This window comes from Ammodytes marinus (genome assembly GCF_949987685.1).
Source record: "Ammodytes marinus genome assembly, chromosome: 1".
Classification (NCBI taxonomy): domain Eukaryota; kingdom Metazoa; phylum Chordata; class Actinopteri; order Uranoscopiformes; family Ammodytidae; genus Ammodytes; species Ammodytes marinus.
In genome coordinates this window covers 12,570,276-12,585,411 of record NC_137230.1, presented here as the reverse complement: position 1 = coordinate 12,585,411, position 15,136 = coordinate 12,570,276, and the positions used below count along the sequence as shown (strand labels likewise).

Sequence of the window (15,136 nt, the reverse complement as noted above, 5' to 3'; positions counted from 1 at the left end):
GCAAAAAAGTAAAACCCCTCACACAGATATCACAAGGAGATACTTGCATTTCGGGTTAGCTTTGTTTACTCGTCTGACCTTAAAGTGGTCTGTATGATCTTAAGGTGGAGCAACTGTTAATTAATAAATAAATATCGTTACTAAACACAATATGTTTAATGACTTATGTCAGCTCAGGGGGCCTACATCACCACACACAACCTCTCACCCAACCCCATCTGTGATCATATTGGACAATTTGTCTATGTAACATCACTTTACCCTATCTTGTACTTTTGTCCCTTATTCAAACTTGTAGAATGTAAAACAGGAAATCCCTGTTGCATGCTGAACCAACAAACGATAGTGTGTTGCCGGTGTGATGATGTTAGACATTGGTGCCTAGATCATTGTGCAAATTAGCCTGTTCACCCAGACCTGCTGTTCACATTCAACGCCGATTGGAGATCAAGCCGATAAATACCTGTGTCTACTGCAGAGTCATTTGACCCGGGACTAAATGTCGATTGCATGCTTTCACACTGCAGACAAAAGCTCGATGTTAACCAGGTTTAAGCGGGTTGTGTGTCCAGTATGAAAGGCGCTGAATAGGCCATATGGCTGTCACAAAGACTCCCTCAAGGTCCATGTCTGCACGTGCCAATCATTTGCCACAATGTAACCCCACTTGAAAGCGGCTCTTGAGTAATTTGTTTCCATGTTCAAGCCAACTGATTTAGCTGGCAGTCAACCTTTTTTGGTAACTCTCCATTAAGGGCCATTACCCTGAAAATCAATACTCCTCTTACACCTATCCAAGAAAAGAATAGCAAAAATAAATGTAGAAGGCACAGTTGGTTGTAGCAAAGGTGTGCTCGGAAGGTAAAACACCTCTTTAAATCACTCAATCAGTGAGTGCTGCTGACAATTTCACATTATAGCTTTTGACACAAAGACACAAGGGGAGCACAGCAGGTGGTGAGGGTCCTCCATAGTATGCCAGGAGACCCTCTAGTGTTTAGTTGGTTAGAGTTATTATGTACAATGTGTCAGTGAAGCTGTTAATACATTTACACCGTGGGAGAAATAGCGGTGCCGGGGAGTCCATTTAGCTCAGAGGCTTTGGCATTGCTCCAATAGCAACAACTCTACATCAAGAATCACATATTAAAGGAGTATGGCTATTGCTATTTGTTAATACATGTACACCATGGGAGCTGAGTAGAGGTTTTAATGGATTATGGATTGCACCCATTGAGAGATGCTTTCAATATGAACTCAGGGTCCCAGCAGAGATGTGGAGGGATAGAGATTTGTATAAACTCAAATTGTGGATTCATGGCAGGTCAAAGAGTTTTCTGCACCCAACATGCAATGTAGCCTACTACTGAATTAACAAACTCTGCTCTTAAAGGGCCCATCTGCAGTTGAAGTAGGGCACCCCATTATTGAGTTGTGACTATGCGGAAATGGACTTGCTGGTCTGAAGATCCTTTTCTATACAAAACCATTTACTGACCAAGGATTTAGGTGCAAGTATGAGCGTGCTTGTGACAGCATTTTAATGTCTTAGGTGAATGAAGAACATTTACATGTATTTCACCTGTATTTTGAGTTTAGCCAAACTACTGTATATTTAAAAAAATCTTTTTAAAAAGTGAGCTAGTTCGCTAACGTTTTAATCACTCTGAAGGATTCATTTTCCCAGACAAATTTCCAATGCTAACATCTGTCCAAATCCCCGTTTGGCAATATGTGCACACGGTGTGCCATTTGTTCTGGTTCCGCTTGGGTTTAACTTTAAAGCCCCCTGGAAACCAAACAAGAAATTAGTGATTTTTTGCCAGGTACAAGGAGCTAGATTTGCAAAACATCTGTTCCAACTTTAACTTGTGGCAAAATACATGCTCTGGATACAGATACAGTTCACTCCAGTTGTTTTCTTACAGACAGGTAACTAGGGGTCATTTTCCACTCATTCCTTATGTTTTCAGGTAGCTCACACTCACCTACACAACATATAGTAGCTACCTAATTATTATTTTTTTACTTTTATTTTCAATTTATTTTTGTTGTATCTATATCGTTAACAGTAATACTGGGATTGTGCTGCAAGTGTGGTTTCTAGTTTGATAAGTGATTGTAGTCATTTTGTGTTTTCTACCATAAAAACCAGTCACTATTGTAACCCAGCCGTCTTTAGTGATATAAGGTTTTTTTTTTTACATGGAGCTGACTTATGGTGTGTGTCTCTCTCCCTGGTGCACTTCATTTGTACCACAATGAGAAGGCAAGAGGTAATGGTGGTTGGCTTTCATCCAGAAGCAAGTGCATCCATTACCACACATTCAAGGAGTTGTTTGATGTTTACTTGTCTTTGTTGTTAATGAATGGCTAATATGTGTCACGCTATATACTGTTGGAGGGAGCGTAGTGCAGAGGACTTTGCAATGGATATTGAAATTCTTCTCAGCAGTAACTTTATAACTTGATGGATGTTCTCATACCAAACAAAGACAGATAGAAACATGACGTCAGTAAAGACTATAGAAAGACCATGTCTAGATTTTGAAATTATAACTGATAACTGAACATTTTGTCATTTTTATGTGAAGTGTAGGGTTATCATTTTATTATCCAACGTATGCTAATGTAGGATTTACTTAGAGGGAGGGAAGGGGAGATTAGAAAGGATAAAACTGAAAGAAGCAGAGACACTTGTCTACATACAAGGTTTCCGCAAGACACCGATCATATGAATGATTTAACAAAAGCCTTTATTAACACTTCTCTCAACCTTCCTGTCTCCCTCACTTCCTCATTCCTTCTGGCTCTCATCATTTCCTTCCGTCACCCTTCGCTCGTTCCTCCCCTTCTCCTCGCTCTTTCTCTGTCCTTCCTTTATCCCATTGTGCAGGTTACTCTCAGTTCTTAGCCTCACTCTCATCACCTTTCTGCCATTACTCCCTTAGTAACACTATTAAAATGTTGCTCTGGCCCAGGGTCGCCATGGCAACAGACTGACCGGCTCTAAGGAACTCACAGTACTGACAGACAGACACACGCACACACACACACACACACACACACACACACACACACACACACACACACACACACACACACACACTAACAAGTACAAAGTTATACCACTGATAACGTCAGGAGCAAGTGGAAAAAGCACTTCCCCACCAGCACTCAAACAGCTTAGTCGGGATAATTGCTGGGAAGTCAGAGAGGGACCACGTTGCCATGTCTGCCCCCAGCAATTCAATCTGTACATATGAGCTCTCCTCCCTGTGTGTGCTGACATGTACCAAAAGAAGCCATGTGGTATGTCTACCTCAATATGTCAGCAGTGAAAGCCATAGCAACCGGGATCCAGGTGTATCAGCCATATCCCACATTGGGGAAAAGAAGTATCAAGAAGTATCTGAATATTTTAGTGACTTGGACAAATAATTAACTTTCAATAAGGGCAGTGCATGCATAGGGTACCACCCCAACAACAAGCTTCTGATTAAGAAAAATAAATAGTCTTTTTATCTATGCGTGTGACCATTGACAGTGATGAGATAATTTGATATGTTGTGATTTTGTGTTTAGAACATTTCATTCCCACAAAAAAGCTTATTTAATGAGATAATGAGCAGCTCTACATTGTCCTCAGGCTGTGTGGTCATGAAGAGTATCAGCTTGTAACCCATCTGATCACAGCTTGTATGCTGATTGCTACAGAATTATAATGGACATTATTTTGAAATGACTGCAACTGACCCACACTTGCAAATAATCAGAACAAATGAAATTGGGATTTAGAACAACAATATTATGTAATTAATGATGCTAGTGTTTCCTATCAAAAGCAGCTAATTCAAGCTTTCCTTTACTTTTGAAATGTTCATAAATGCAGTATATGGATGAATCGATTTCAATGATTAAGAACTTCTTGCAATAGCTTAAGTGCAAGTCCTGCCTGGGTATTAACCCCTGCTTAGACCTATAGGCCTCACACTACACCCACGTGAACCTGGCATTATCGGTCTAATCAAATCTTAATACCATTGCACTAAGCTGCAGAATGGGACAGAAACATAATGTTGCCTTAAGTTGACAATGCTATTCAGCAGTGTTTGTTGCAGCAACAAAATATTCTCATGTTCTGTTTTGGTAAGAAATACATATTTATCTGGTTAAACAATATGGACAAAACTACTGTATATTAACAGGCAAATGAAAAACAGATTAAACAGTCCACACTATGACCTTCTAAACAGGCCCTTGCATGGTTTGTGTCATTCTCATTGGAGTGTACTTATTGTATAGCAATGGTCAAAATACACTAATACATTTATTTTTAATATTACTAATGTCTCCTTATCAAAAATGCCTTGTTCCTTTTTAATTCAATTAAAAAAGCAGTCACTGCTAGTATGTTAAATCCTCTATACGTTACAAGCTGTCAGATCTTTTCAAATGGAACCTTCAGGGGCCACAACTTCATACGTACTGTATCTCACATCCATCGTCTGTGTTATAATAGAATAACTGACTCAGCCTGGCAGACACTGAACGTTCACCAGTGTGACATTTGACACATGATTCAATTCATTCTCTCTTATTTTTCTTGCTTCTTTCCTTCTTGGACATATTCACCCCTGTCATCAGCTACAGTACAGCACCATATTTGGTAGTGTAGATTTAACTGTGCACTTGTGACTTAACATAACAGTCATTTTGTGTAATATTTCATCCGTGCAATACTGTGGTATACTCTGACAGTAATACCTATTTCTCAGCATTATTATTAGCCTGTTGTTATATATTGTTGTATGATGCATATATTTCTTATATTTTTGTATGTTGTTGTGCAGTAGTACAATGCACATTTTTGGAAATTATTATTTTTTCTTCTATTTTCTTATAATTGCTCTTTACCTATTATTCAAGAAAGGGTGCAACAGTAACATGGCCTAATTTCCCCCTGGGGATCAATACAGCCATTGATTCTGACTGTGATCCTGACTCCTTCTGCCCATCCTTCAGTTCATCTTTTGACCTTGGTTGTGTGTCTGTCTCACCTTGTTAAAAACAAAGCAGGCAGCATGTTTGCACAAAGGGCAGCACGGTCGAGTGTGAGTAACTTGCCGATGATGCATGACTTCATGCAAACCAAATAATGAGTCAATTAGAGTAAATTATACATGTTTAGGGCTCACTGCAATTTGTTCACCTCTCTTTCTCCTGTCTGACTGGGCTCCCTGTCTCTCCCCTTTCCTGTGTACTTCCCATTGCTTCCTCTTCCTCTCTCTCCCTTCCACCAGTCTGTCTCTAGTCCCCTCTTTCTCCCTCATGTCCCCTGTCTGTCTCACCGTCTTCCTTTCTTCCTTTTCCTCACCCCTCTTTGTCTTCCTCTCAACTCAACCCCTCCCTCCCTTTCTCTCCTTGTCCTAGTTCTCAGGGTCTCCTGGTGAAGCTTTGTCTAATTACCATGCTAGCGTTTAATTGGAACAGCATCCACAAACACACAGACTGACTGACTGAATACACCTTAACATGTAGACACACTGCGCCGTGCATGCACATGTCCACACACACACACACATGAAGAACAGCCATTTGGATACACATAACATGCACACATTACAAACCCAGCAAGTTAACATGCTCCAGTTATACAAATACACACACACACACACACACACACACGGTAGGGGATATATACTGTGTGGAGTTTGTCCAGGTTGTACTACCGCCACTGTGCCGATGGCCCTTCTACAGGGCCAAGGCTTGTTGGCTACAGCCATACATTGGATTTGGCCCTGTCATACCATGAGCTGCATGTCGCTGCTCCCGCTGTAGAGTTGTGTCATCTCAGAAGTGTCAACAACAGATGCCCATTGGAAGAAAAATGCTAGCCAGACATCTCAATACCACACAGTCAGTTTCATGTTTTTTAGATTTCTGGATAGTATGGATGGACATAGATAGATAGATAGATAGATAGATAGATAGATAGATAGATAGATAGATAGATAGATAGATAGATAGATAGATAGATAGATAGATAGATACGTAGATAGATACGTAGATAGATAGATAGATAGATAGATACGTAGATAGATAGATAGGTAGATACGTAGATAGATAGATAGGTAGGTAGATAAAACAAAAAATCAGAAGGTCAATTAAACATTTACATGTGGGTAGTCCAATTATTCCGATTGTAGGAGTCTCCTCCCCGGCACAGATGGTTGTTGCTGTTAGTAGAAATGACCTTCTGTACCAATCATTATTACAGTGATTCTGGAAGAGCCTCCCACTTAAAATAGGGTTTGTGTAGTGTTGTCCATTACGAGTCACTGGCTTTGATTCTGCTGCTCCAACAGATTGCTGTAAATGAAACTGCACTCTCCACAACATACTGGTAGAAGATAGTTATGCAGCATCTTGTTGCACACATTGAAGGCGTCGCTAAACCCCTGTTTACTGGGCCAGTTGCCCCAATGCTGTTCTGTTGTGCCCCAGTAAAATCTTGTGTGAGTTGCCTTTATGGCTTGTTGATTTAGATGGATAATTACTTAGAACATATATTTGCTTTTTAAAATACACAATGTCAAATCAGCAGCAGAGTTTAACCAGACATTATATGAGGATTTCCCCCGAAATACAAGCTGACGTGTGCACCTTGCGGTCCAGTGTTGTGCGGTACAAAGCACCGGTCAATAGTCCACCCGCTAACATATTCTGTAACGTTAGAGGTAACATGGAGATACATACGTTCAATTCAATAAAAAATACTATTTGGCAAAATTAAATTACAACGTGAAGTGCTCAAAAGTAAACTTGTCAAATGTAGTTTTGGACGAGGAAAACAATTATAATTCAGTTATTCAAAGGGACGAGGAGATGTTTTTATATTAGTTTGAAATAAATAGTGGACATTATGACCAGTTGAACTTCCTAACACAGTTGATCAGATTCTGCCCCTGTCCTTTCTGTCCAGAGTTCCTGGGTGCCCTTTTTTAAATCTTTTTTTCAAACCAATGGATTTAACCTGTCAGCTTCCACACTTGCTTTAAGGTCAGACAAGGGGCATTAGAGCTGTTCATGTTCCCTTCTGGTTTGACCTGAGAGCGTACATTAAGCGTGTTTTGTTTTTCCCTTTGGGGCGCCTCCCCTAGCACACAAGCCCTTCACTTTCATTTCATTGCCCTAAGGTCATATCAGAGGGGCATTTGAGCAGCTCAGCTCCTTTCTTAACTTCCCTTCTTGCGCTGCGGGACGAATTAAGGAATATCTTTTTCTCTCATGTGAGTCAACACTTGTGCTCAGTCATGAGCAGTGACACACGTGCCCTAAAATAAAAACATCCCAAAACATGTGTGATATGTTTTGAATGTGCAGACAGTTTTGAACCATCCAGGAGAGAAACATTTGAAAGCAATAGAGAATGCTTGGGAGCCTTGAATTCACTCCCAAATGTCTGGGGGCTCATGTCTTTAAAATGCATCTCTGTATAGAGATTCATTTCCTCTACCTTTTACCTGAAGCCAAGTAGTTTCAATTTCAGCAGCATAATATAAATGGCAGTAATAGTGGGGCCAAGCATGGGCAGGTTGTATAGAACATTTCATACTTAGAGCAAGCATTCAGAATTGTTGGGGCGCCTGTGCCTTATTAGAGCTCTGGGTAGCAACGCCCGTCTAAGCTTTCTCACAACGTTTGTTGTTGAGTTGTTGCTGGCTGCATTGCTCTTCTTTGGTAGTTTGATTCATTGTCTTGGTTTTTGTTGTTTCTCTGTTTCAGTGCTGCCCAGCCACACATGTGGCACCCCCGGCCTCATTCCCAACGGAGTCATTCACGGCTCACGGTACAACATGGGGGACAAGATCCGATACAGCTGTGAGTCAGGTTTTATATTGGAAGGCCACAGCATCCTTACGTGCATTGTATCACCCGGCACTGGAGCACAGTGGGACTTCCCGTCACCATTTTGTCGAGGTAAGGTATTTTTTTTTTCTTACTTACTTCTTGCTATCTCTGTAATATGTGTTGAAGGACAGTAAACTTGTTAAATTCAGTGTTTCTATGTCAGCCAGTTGGAGCACCTGTTGTTCCTAACATTGTATTGTACCTTGCATGGACTGATATCACAACACATTTGACTAGCACTGTTAGCTCATGAGTACAATTTATTTAGTTCAATGCTCAGAAGCCGCCTCTCACAATTCAAGTAAAAACAAGAGCTGAGAAGCGAAACATAAAGCCTAATTGCCGGGGTCTTGAGAATTGAAGGACCCTCACATGAGGTCACAGGACGGAGGAAGATGAGAAGCCCCGGTGCATTGATTAGTGAACCAGATGGAGCCTGAAATCCTCAAGCAAAGCCCTTTGAATGGTTCATTAGTCTACAGACAAGAAGAGAAATGTCCAGGTTGTTCACAATCAGGGGCCAGTAGATGGTTGAAAGGGCTCAGCTTAGGGATTTAGTGACTTCTCTCTGCAAAAGTCACTTTACATTTTTAGTGTTTTTCAGAGGCATCGCTTTAATGATCGGGTTGTCTGCTTCCTATGTCTTGTCAATATGCCTTGTTTTTCCCATTATCCACTTGAATAATTTGAAGATGTATACCGAGGATGTATTCATCTAAATGTAATGGGAAGTATAGCCTACAAAAACAAAAAGTACAATGACGATGTCAGAATGTTCAATACTAGTATTTATTAGGATTTACATATATTTGATTTCTAATGATAAATTAATCTTGTATGTTAGTTGAAGGACCAAAATAAGAAATTTTGCTAAAATACACTTTTAAATGCGTAATTATGTGGTTATCAAGGTATGTTTATCAATCAGTCAAACACAAATTATTTTTGAATAGCCCCTTTTATACAGGATAGTGCTATTTATTTCCCATTGACGATCTCTTTTTGTCCACAGCGGAGGGAGCATGTGGCGGTACTTTAAGAGGCACAGCGGGTTCAATAACCAGCCCTGGATACCCCGGGGAGTATGACAACAACCTGGACTGCACATGGTCAATCCTCTCCGAGCCGGGAGACACTATCGCTCTCGTCTTCAACGACTTCTTATTAGAGGACAAATACGACTTCCTGGAAATCAGCGGGACAGAAGCGCCGAGCATATGGTGAGGCATTCTTCATACATGGAGCATAGTGTGGACTAGATAGATGCTATGTGTCGGAGGGCACACACGTCTTTGTGAAAATCAGCAGCCGTGACACTCCACGTGCTAAGTGGGCCGATAATTGTAAGCAGACACGCACAATCACCACTGACGGATGAGAGGTGAGCAGCATAGACATGCAAACAAAGTGGACACCACAGCCTTGTTCTATGTAAACTTAGTGGGGACACGATCTATACCTCTTACCAAAAAAAGTGTGGACTAGAGGCTTTATTGTTCCGTTAGCTGACTTGTTCACTTTAAAGTGAATGGTTGTTGTTTTCACTGCAATTTTCTCTAACTTGTTTTCTTTTCAGGGGGGTGGCTGTTTAATATTAAAAGAGGACTAACGATGTTGTTTGGAGAGGACAGATTCAACTACTGATTGATGACCTACGCAGGAGTCATGTTGATTTTCCTGACGTATTGAAATCCCACAGGGAAGGTGACAAATTGTTGTGTTCACTCCCATTGTCTGCGGTCGCGTGTGAAAATTGCCACTCTGTTGGAACATAAACACTCTAGTTTATAGACTTGCGCCGTTGGAATTCACGTTGGTTTGTTCAGAATATCAACAGATTTCCATTTAAAGGCTTAGATGTGTTTTTGCAGGGGGGGGGGGGGGGGGGGGTGGTAGAGGCGGCCCTATTGGTTAAGCATGCAGGGTTGTTGCTTGCTGAAGTTACTAGAACTGCTGTGAAAAAAAAGTCTAGAGTAGGGAAAGTACAAAGGAATTGTGTTTAGACTGGTAATAACAACCCATATGCCAATGCGCAGTGTCTACTGAATATAAATGTACAGCTCCTGGGATTCAGTGTGTGACTGAAAAATAACTATAACTATAAATATTAAGGAAATTAATTTTTTTTTATGCCTTTCTACACCAGTCTGTAATCTTTTGTTACGATCATTTGACATCTGCATTGTTGTCTGGTTGATAAACAAAATATTAAATCTGTTGTTTTTAACCATTTGCAACATATCTTTTAAATACTTCTCAAAAATAAGGATGCATTCACTCTTTCTCTGCCTGTTTCAGTCACAAATAAGATAACCCACAAAACTGTGCAAGGTGACATTTCAATTCAGTAAATACAAATGTCTAGGCGACTCAGGTATGTCGGTACCCGGGAAGACATTGTGATGAGGCATGGTGTGTGTAACAGTGGCAATACCATTTTGGAGTCTAACATTTTTATTAATCTTTTTCAAGTGGTAAATATAAATCATAGCAGTTCTTTTATCGAACATCATCTCCTATAAAAACCATGTGGCTCCAATTCTAGTCAACTGACTTTAACTGATAAATGACATCTCTGTGTAAAAAAAAAAAATGTCCATGATTGGAAAGGGAGAAAAGAAAGGGATGGGTTGACAGATAAATAAGTGGAGTAAAGGAGGCAGAGAGGATAGCAGCACAGATGCAAACAAAAAAGATTGGGGAATAATTGCCCGGGTAGTCCTGTCACCCGCAGAACGGTATACACATCAACAGTGGCATTCACATGGTTTGTGTGTCTGTGTATGTATGTGTCTCTGTGTCAGGTCTTAAGTGGCCCCTCTGACTGTTTGAGCCGTTGATCGCTTCTCCAGGCTGTGACAGATTACACACACCCAAGTGCTCACACACATACACACATGGCTCGACTCTGACAGTGTAACATTCAAGGACCCCTGTCAACCCACCCTCTGCAATGCAGGGGAAAGATAGGGAGTGCTCCGGAGGGTACACCCAACATTTTGCCACTTGGAAAATGGTGACTGCAACCTCTGAATCCTTTTGAAGGGGCCCTTTCTGATTTTAAATGATCGGTCCTCACATCCCTAGTTGTTCACAGGTTGGAAATAAAATGTTCGCACATTAAATAAATGATAATTAAATATTATTAATTACATTTTTAAAGACTATTCCAAGGTAAAATGTTTTTCGAATTTGGCATAAACACAATCCAGTTACATGAATTGGTGCAAACTGAAATGCTGTTTGTGTACGATAATGATAATACAATATAATGTAAGTGATTGCTGATTTACAAATTGAGTGAAATAACCACTTAACCCTCCTGTTGTGTTCATGTGTCAGGAACAGCAATGGTGTTCCCGGATCAATTTGACCCGGTGCATGTTTATTATTCAAAAGATGTCCTAAACCAAAAAAAATCCTAAAAAGCAGTGTGAACATTTCATTACTAACTCCATTACTAACTATTCTATCAATATTTAGTGCAATGGTGTTCCTTACCTCTAACAAGGAATTGTTCAATTAGGATAATTCACTCGTTTTTCATTAAAAAAAATAAAAATAAAATGTTCCAACTTTTTTTTTTAAATGTTTCACCACTTTATTACTTTTGAAAGACCAACATTACTCTATAATTAGGGCGACTGTGGCTCAGTTGGTAGAGCGGGTCGGCTGATGATCAAAGGGTTGGAGGTTCGATCCCCGCCCTGCCACCTGTGTCATGGTTGTTGTGTCCTTGGGCAAGACACTTCACCCACCTTGCCTCGTGTGAATGTCGATAGTTAGCCTGCTATCGGTATATGAATGTGTGTGTGAATGGTAACGTGGGAAAGGAAAACAGGTCTCCCTTGCAAAAGAGTCTTAGGCCCTAATATCACAGTGTATGAAATGCTGGTGGCATTCAGAGGTCGCTGCCCATTAAGGCAATACATGCCTTCCAAACCAGCTAAATATGGGATAAAAATCCGGGCAGCATGTGATGCAAACACCAGCTATGCATTGAACATGCAGGTTTACACTGAAAAGCCTGTTGGAGGAGCCCCAGAGAAGAAGAAGAATGCTTAATGTGCCTGGGTTATAGAGTAGTGGAAGTTGCTCTACCCACTTGTCCCACACTGTCCCAACAGCTGCCCCTTGTCTCTCTCCCATATACCAGCCCTTGTTTCTCGATTATCAAATCTGATTACTCTGGAGAAAATGTGAAAAGTTTCAAGAGACATTGTGGCTTGAAATATAGCCCTGCCTGTCTCTGCATCCCACAGACTGGCTGTCGATTCATCATTCGACTTATAGACCCCAGCCAGGATGAGGAGCCCCAAATACGCATCTAAATGTGTTTTATCCAGCTTCTTCCACTTCTCCCATTAAAACACGCCTCCCTTCTACATTAGGCATTTCCAGAATGATTTTCTGTATTGAATCTGGCATGACCAGCTCGCTGACTTGATGTCAGTCACACGAGTCACTGCCATCGTAGTGGGCCCTGGCTAGGGCTGTGTCAAAAAATCGAAATATCGATATATCGCGATACTTAGTTTCCCGATATCAGTATCGATTTTTATATCAAAATATCGATTTTTTTTTTATTAATTTTTTTATGATTTTTTTTTTTTTTTTTTTTTTATAATTTTTTTTTTTTTTCAAGGCTTTATTGACAGTGCAGATATACATATATGAAATGGGGCAGAGAGGGAATGAAACAACCATGGGTCAGATTCAAACCCATGTCTGCTGTCAGGAACTGAGCCTCTAGGAAACTGACTATTGAAGTTAGATCAGTTTTGTTTATAAAAATTCTTAATTAAGATTCACTGTGTCACAAAAGCACACTGATGTGTTTTCATTTTCATTGTGTCCTGTACAGTTAGTACAAGAGTGAATTGGATTTGTTATTTTGATGTTATGGCAGCTGCAGCAGTGTTTGATAATTTGCCATAACCAAAAAAAAGGAAGAAAAATAGTAAAGGAAGTTGTGAATGAAATAGTTTTGACTTAATTTGTCTGTGCAATTATCAATATATTGTGCTGTTATGTTTGACAAGGCAACTTGTTTATGGAATATCGCAATATATCGTGATATATCAAGATACGCAATATATCGTGATATATCGTGATATATCGTATCGTGACCAGTATATCGTGATACGTATTGTATCGCGAAGTCCTTGACGATACCCAGCCCTAGCCCTGGCACTGTCTTTATTATGATTTCTGCAGTGAGTTTTGCCTGACGCATATTTGGGGATTAAGTATTCACTGTATTTCACCATTTTTGTACATGAATGTGTTGCTTGGAGGAATAGGAATAGCTATTCCCTCATCTGGTTCTAAATCAGAATCATTAGAATCAGAATTTAGCTCAAGATACATCCTCCTCTATTTCACTAGCATGATCAATGATGACTTCCAGAGCCTCCTGGACTGTCATCCTTTTGCTTCTGCTTCTCATTTTGTAAAGGTCTGCCTGACAGAGTGTGATGTTGGTAGGACTCCCATGCAGATAATCTTTTATATGTTTTGCCCCTCTCCTGCTGAGTGGCCACTGAATGTGGGTGGAGTGTTCCCGCGAGAACATAATGGTTCCCGTCAAAAGTCGTAACACTTGCACCTGTGTCTCTGTGTGTGTGTGTGTGTGTGTGTGTGTGTGTGTGTGTGTGTGTGTGTGTGTGTGTGTGTGTGTGTGTGTGTGTGTGTGTGTGTGTGTGTGTGTGTGTGTGTGTGTGTGTGTGTGTGTGTGTGTGTGTGTGTGTGTGTGTGTGATTTGGGTGAAATATGTCTCACAGTTGTAAAGAAAGAAATAGTCTTACATTTGACACCCTTTTACCTCCAGTTTTACTACCCGAACAGTATCTATGTGATATAAGCATGCAGGGGGTGGTTGCAACTATGTGAGATGAACTATTTTCATATTATATGTTGATTACCCTAATTAAGGCAAGCAGAAGAAGTTTCATACTGAAAAAAATACTTTTAACTATTTTTCCTAGATCTTCAAACTTCAAAACGGGTCAATTTGACCCGGAACATATACAGGAGGGTTAATCACATTTCAACAAAATGAGTTGTGTGAGACAAAAAGTGTTGTTGTTTTGGCAGAGTTTTGCATTTTTCCTTTTATTATATGAGTAACAGTGCAGATGCAAAGGCAAAACAGATACGGGGGGATATGTAGCAGTTATATGGTTGAGGACTGAAGGAACTGAACAGGCCTTACTTGAAAGAAGAAGACTTAATTGAATAGGCGTCCACTATGCACAATTTAATACAATCCTAAATACTTTTCTCCAGAGGTGGGATTAAGAGATGATTGACAGTTTCATTGAGGCATGTGGGCAAGTCATTGTAAAAATGACTGACACCTGACACGGCCACTGTGACGGGTTCTTCCTGTTTATCCAGAGCTTTTCCTGATTGGCTGTCCCAAAAGCAATTTCCTGTTTCATGTTCCTGTCTGCTAGCTGGCGGGTTGAATGTCAGGTTGAGTAGCTGTAACCTGTACACACACACACACACACATAACCTCAAACACTGCTGCACACGCACACACACACACACACACACACACACACACACACACACACACACACACACACACACACACACACACACACTCACACCCCATACACTATATACAGTATACACACACACACACACACACACACTGCCAGGACCGTTGTCCTTTTTTTATTTACTGGAGAAAGTGAATTATTTGCTTTCAGTTTGTCAGAAGAGACTTATAGTCTAGTCATGTTATGTCATTCCTTGTTTCCCTTCTCCAGATGTTAATTGTATTGCCACATACAATTATAACCTGCATTAGGACCACAAAACTATGATTTCATTTCCGATTTTTTATTTATTTTTGCTGGATAATCCAACATTTACTCTCAATATCCAGGATGGTAGCCTGCTCGACTGTACTGCTTTGAATCCTTCATGCTGAGTGAGGTCAGAGAGGCGATAGAGTGCAGTTACTGGCTAATGTGAACTTTATTTCACCGGGACATTGGTGAAATGTAAAGAAGGCTGTGCATATGGAATAGAGAATGAAGGCAGACAAAAGGGGGACAGAATGAGTGACAGAAATAGGGTCAGGGAGACAGGAAGACCTCAAGGCATTTGTGTTGATGGTGCCTGCTATACTCCAAAGGCTGTATCACGGTGAATGGCCCTGTCTGTATCGTTTTGCCTCCATATAGCAAGTGAAATGTCAACAGGTCAC

The 15,136-nt window shown here is 40.5% G+C and overlaps 1 protein-coding gene across 1 annotated transcript in view; it reads left to right on the top strand.

Moving 5' to 3' along the window:
- Positions 1 to 15,136, top strand: part of LOC307249482 (CUB and sushi domain-containing protein 1-like) — a gene marked incomplete at both ends in the record, with an annotated part of 421,303 nt that overhangs the window by 221,341 nt on the left and 184,826 nt on the right. Inside the window, 2 exons of the mRNA XM_080026212.1 lie at positions 7,789 to 7,983; positions 8,927 to 9,134. Of these exons, the coding sequence (XP_079882338.1) occupies positions 7,789 to 7,983; positions 8,927 to 9,134 (403 nt within the window). The remainder of the gene's footprint in view (positions 1 to 7,788; positions 7,984 to 8,926; positions 9,135 to 15,136) is intronic.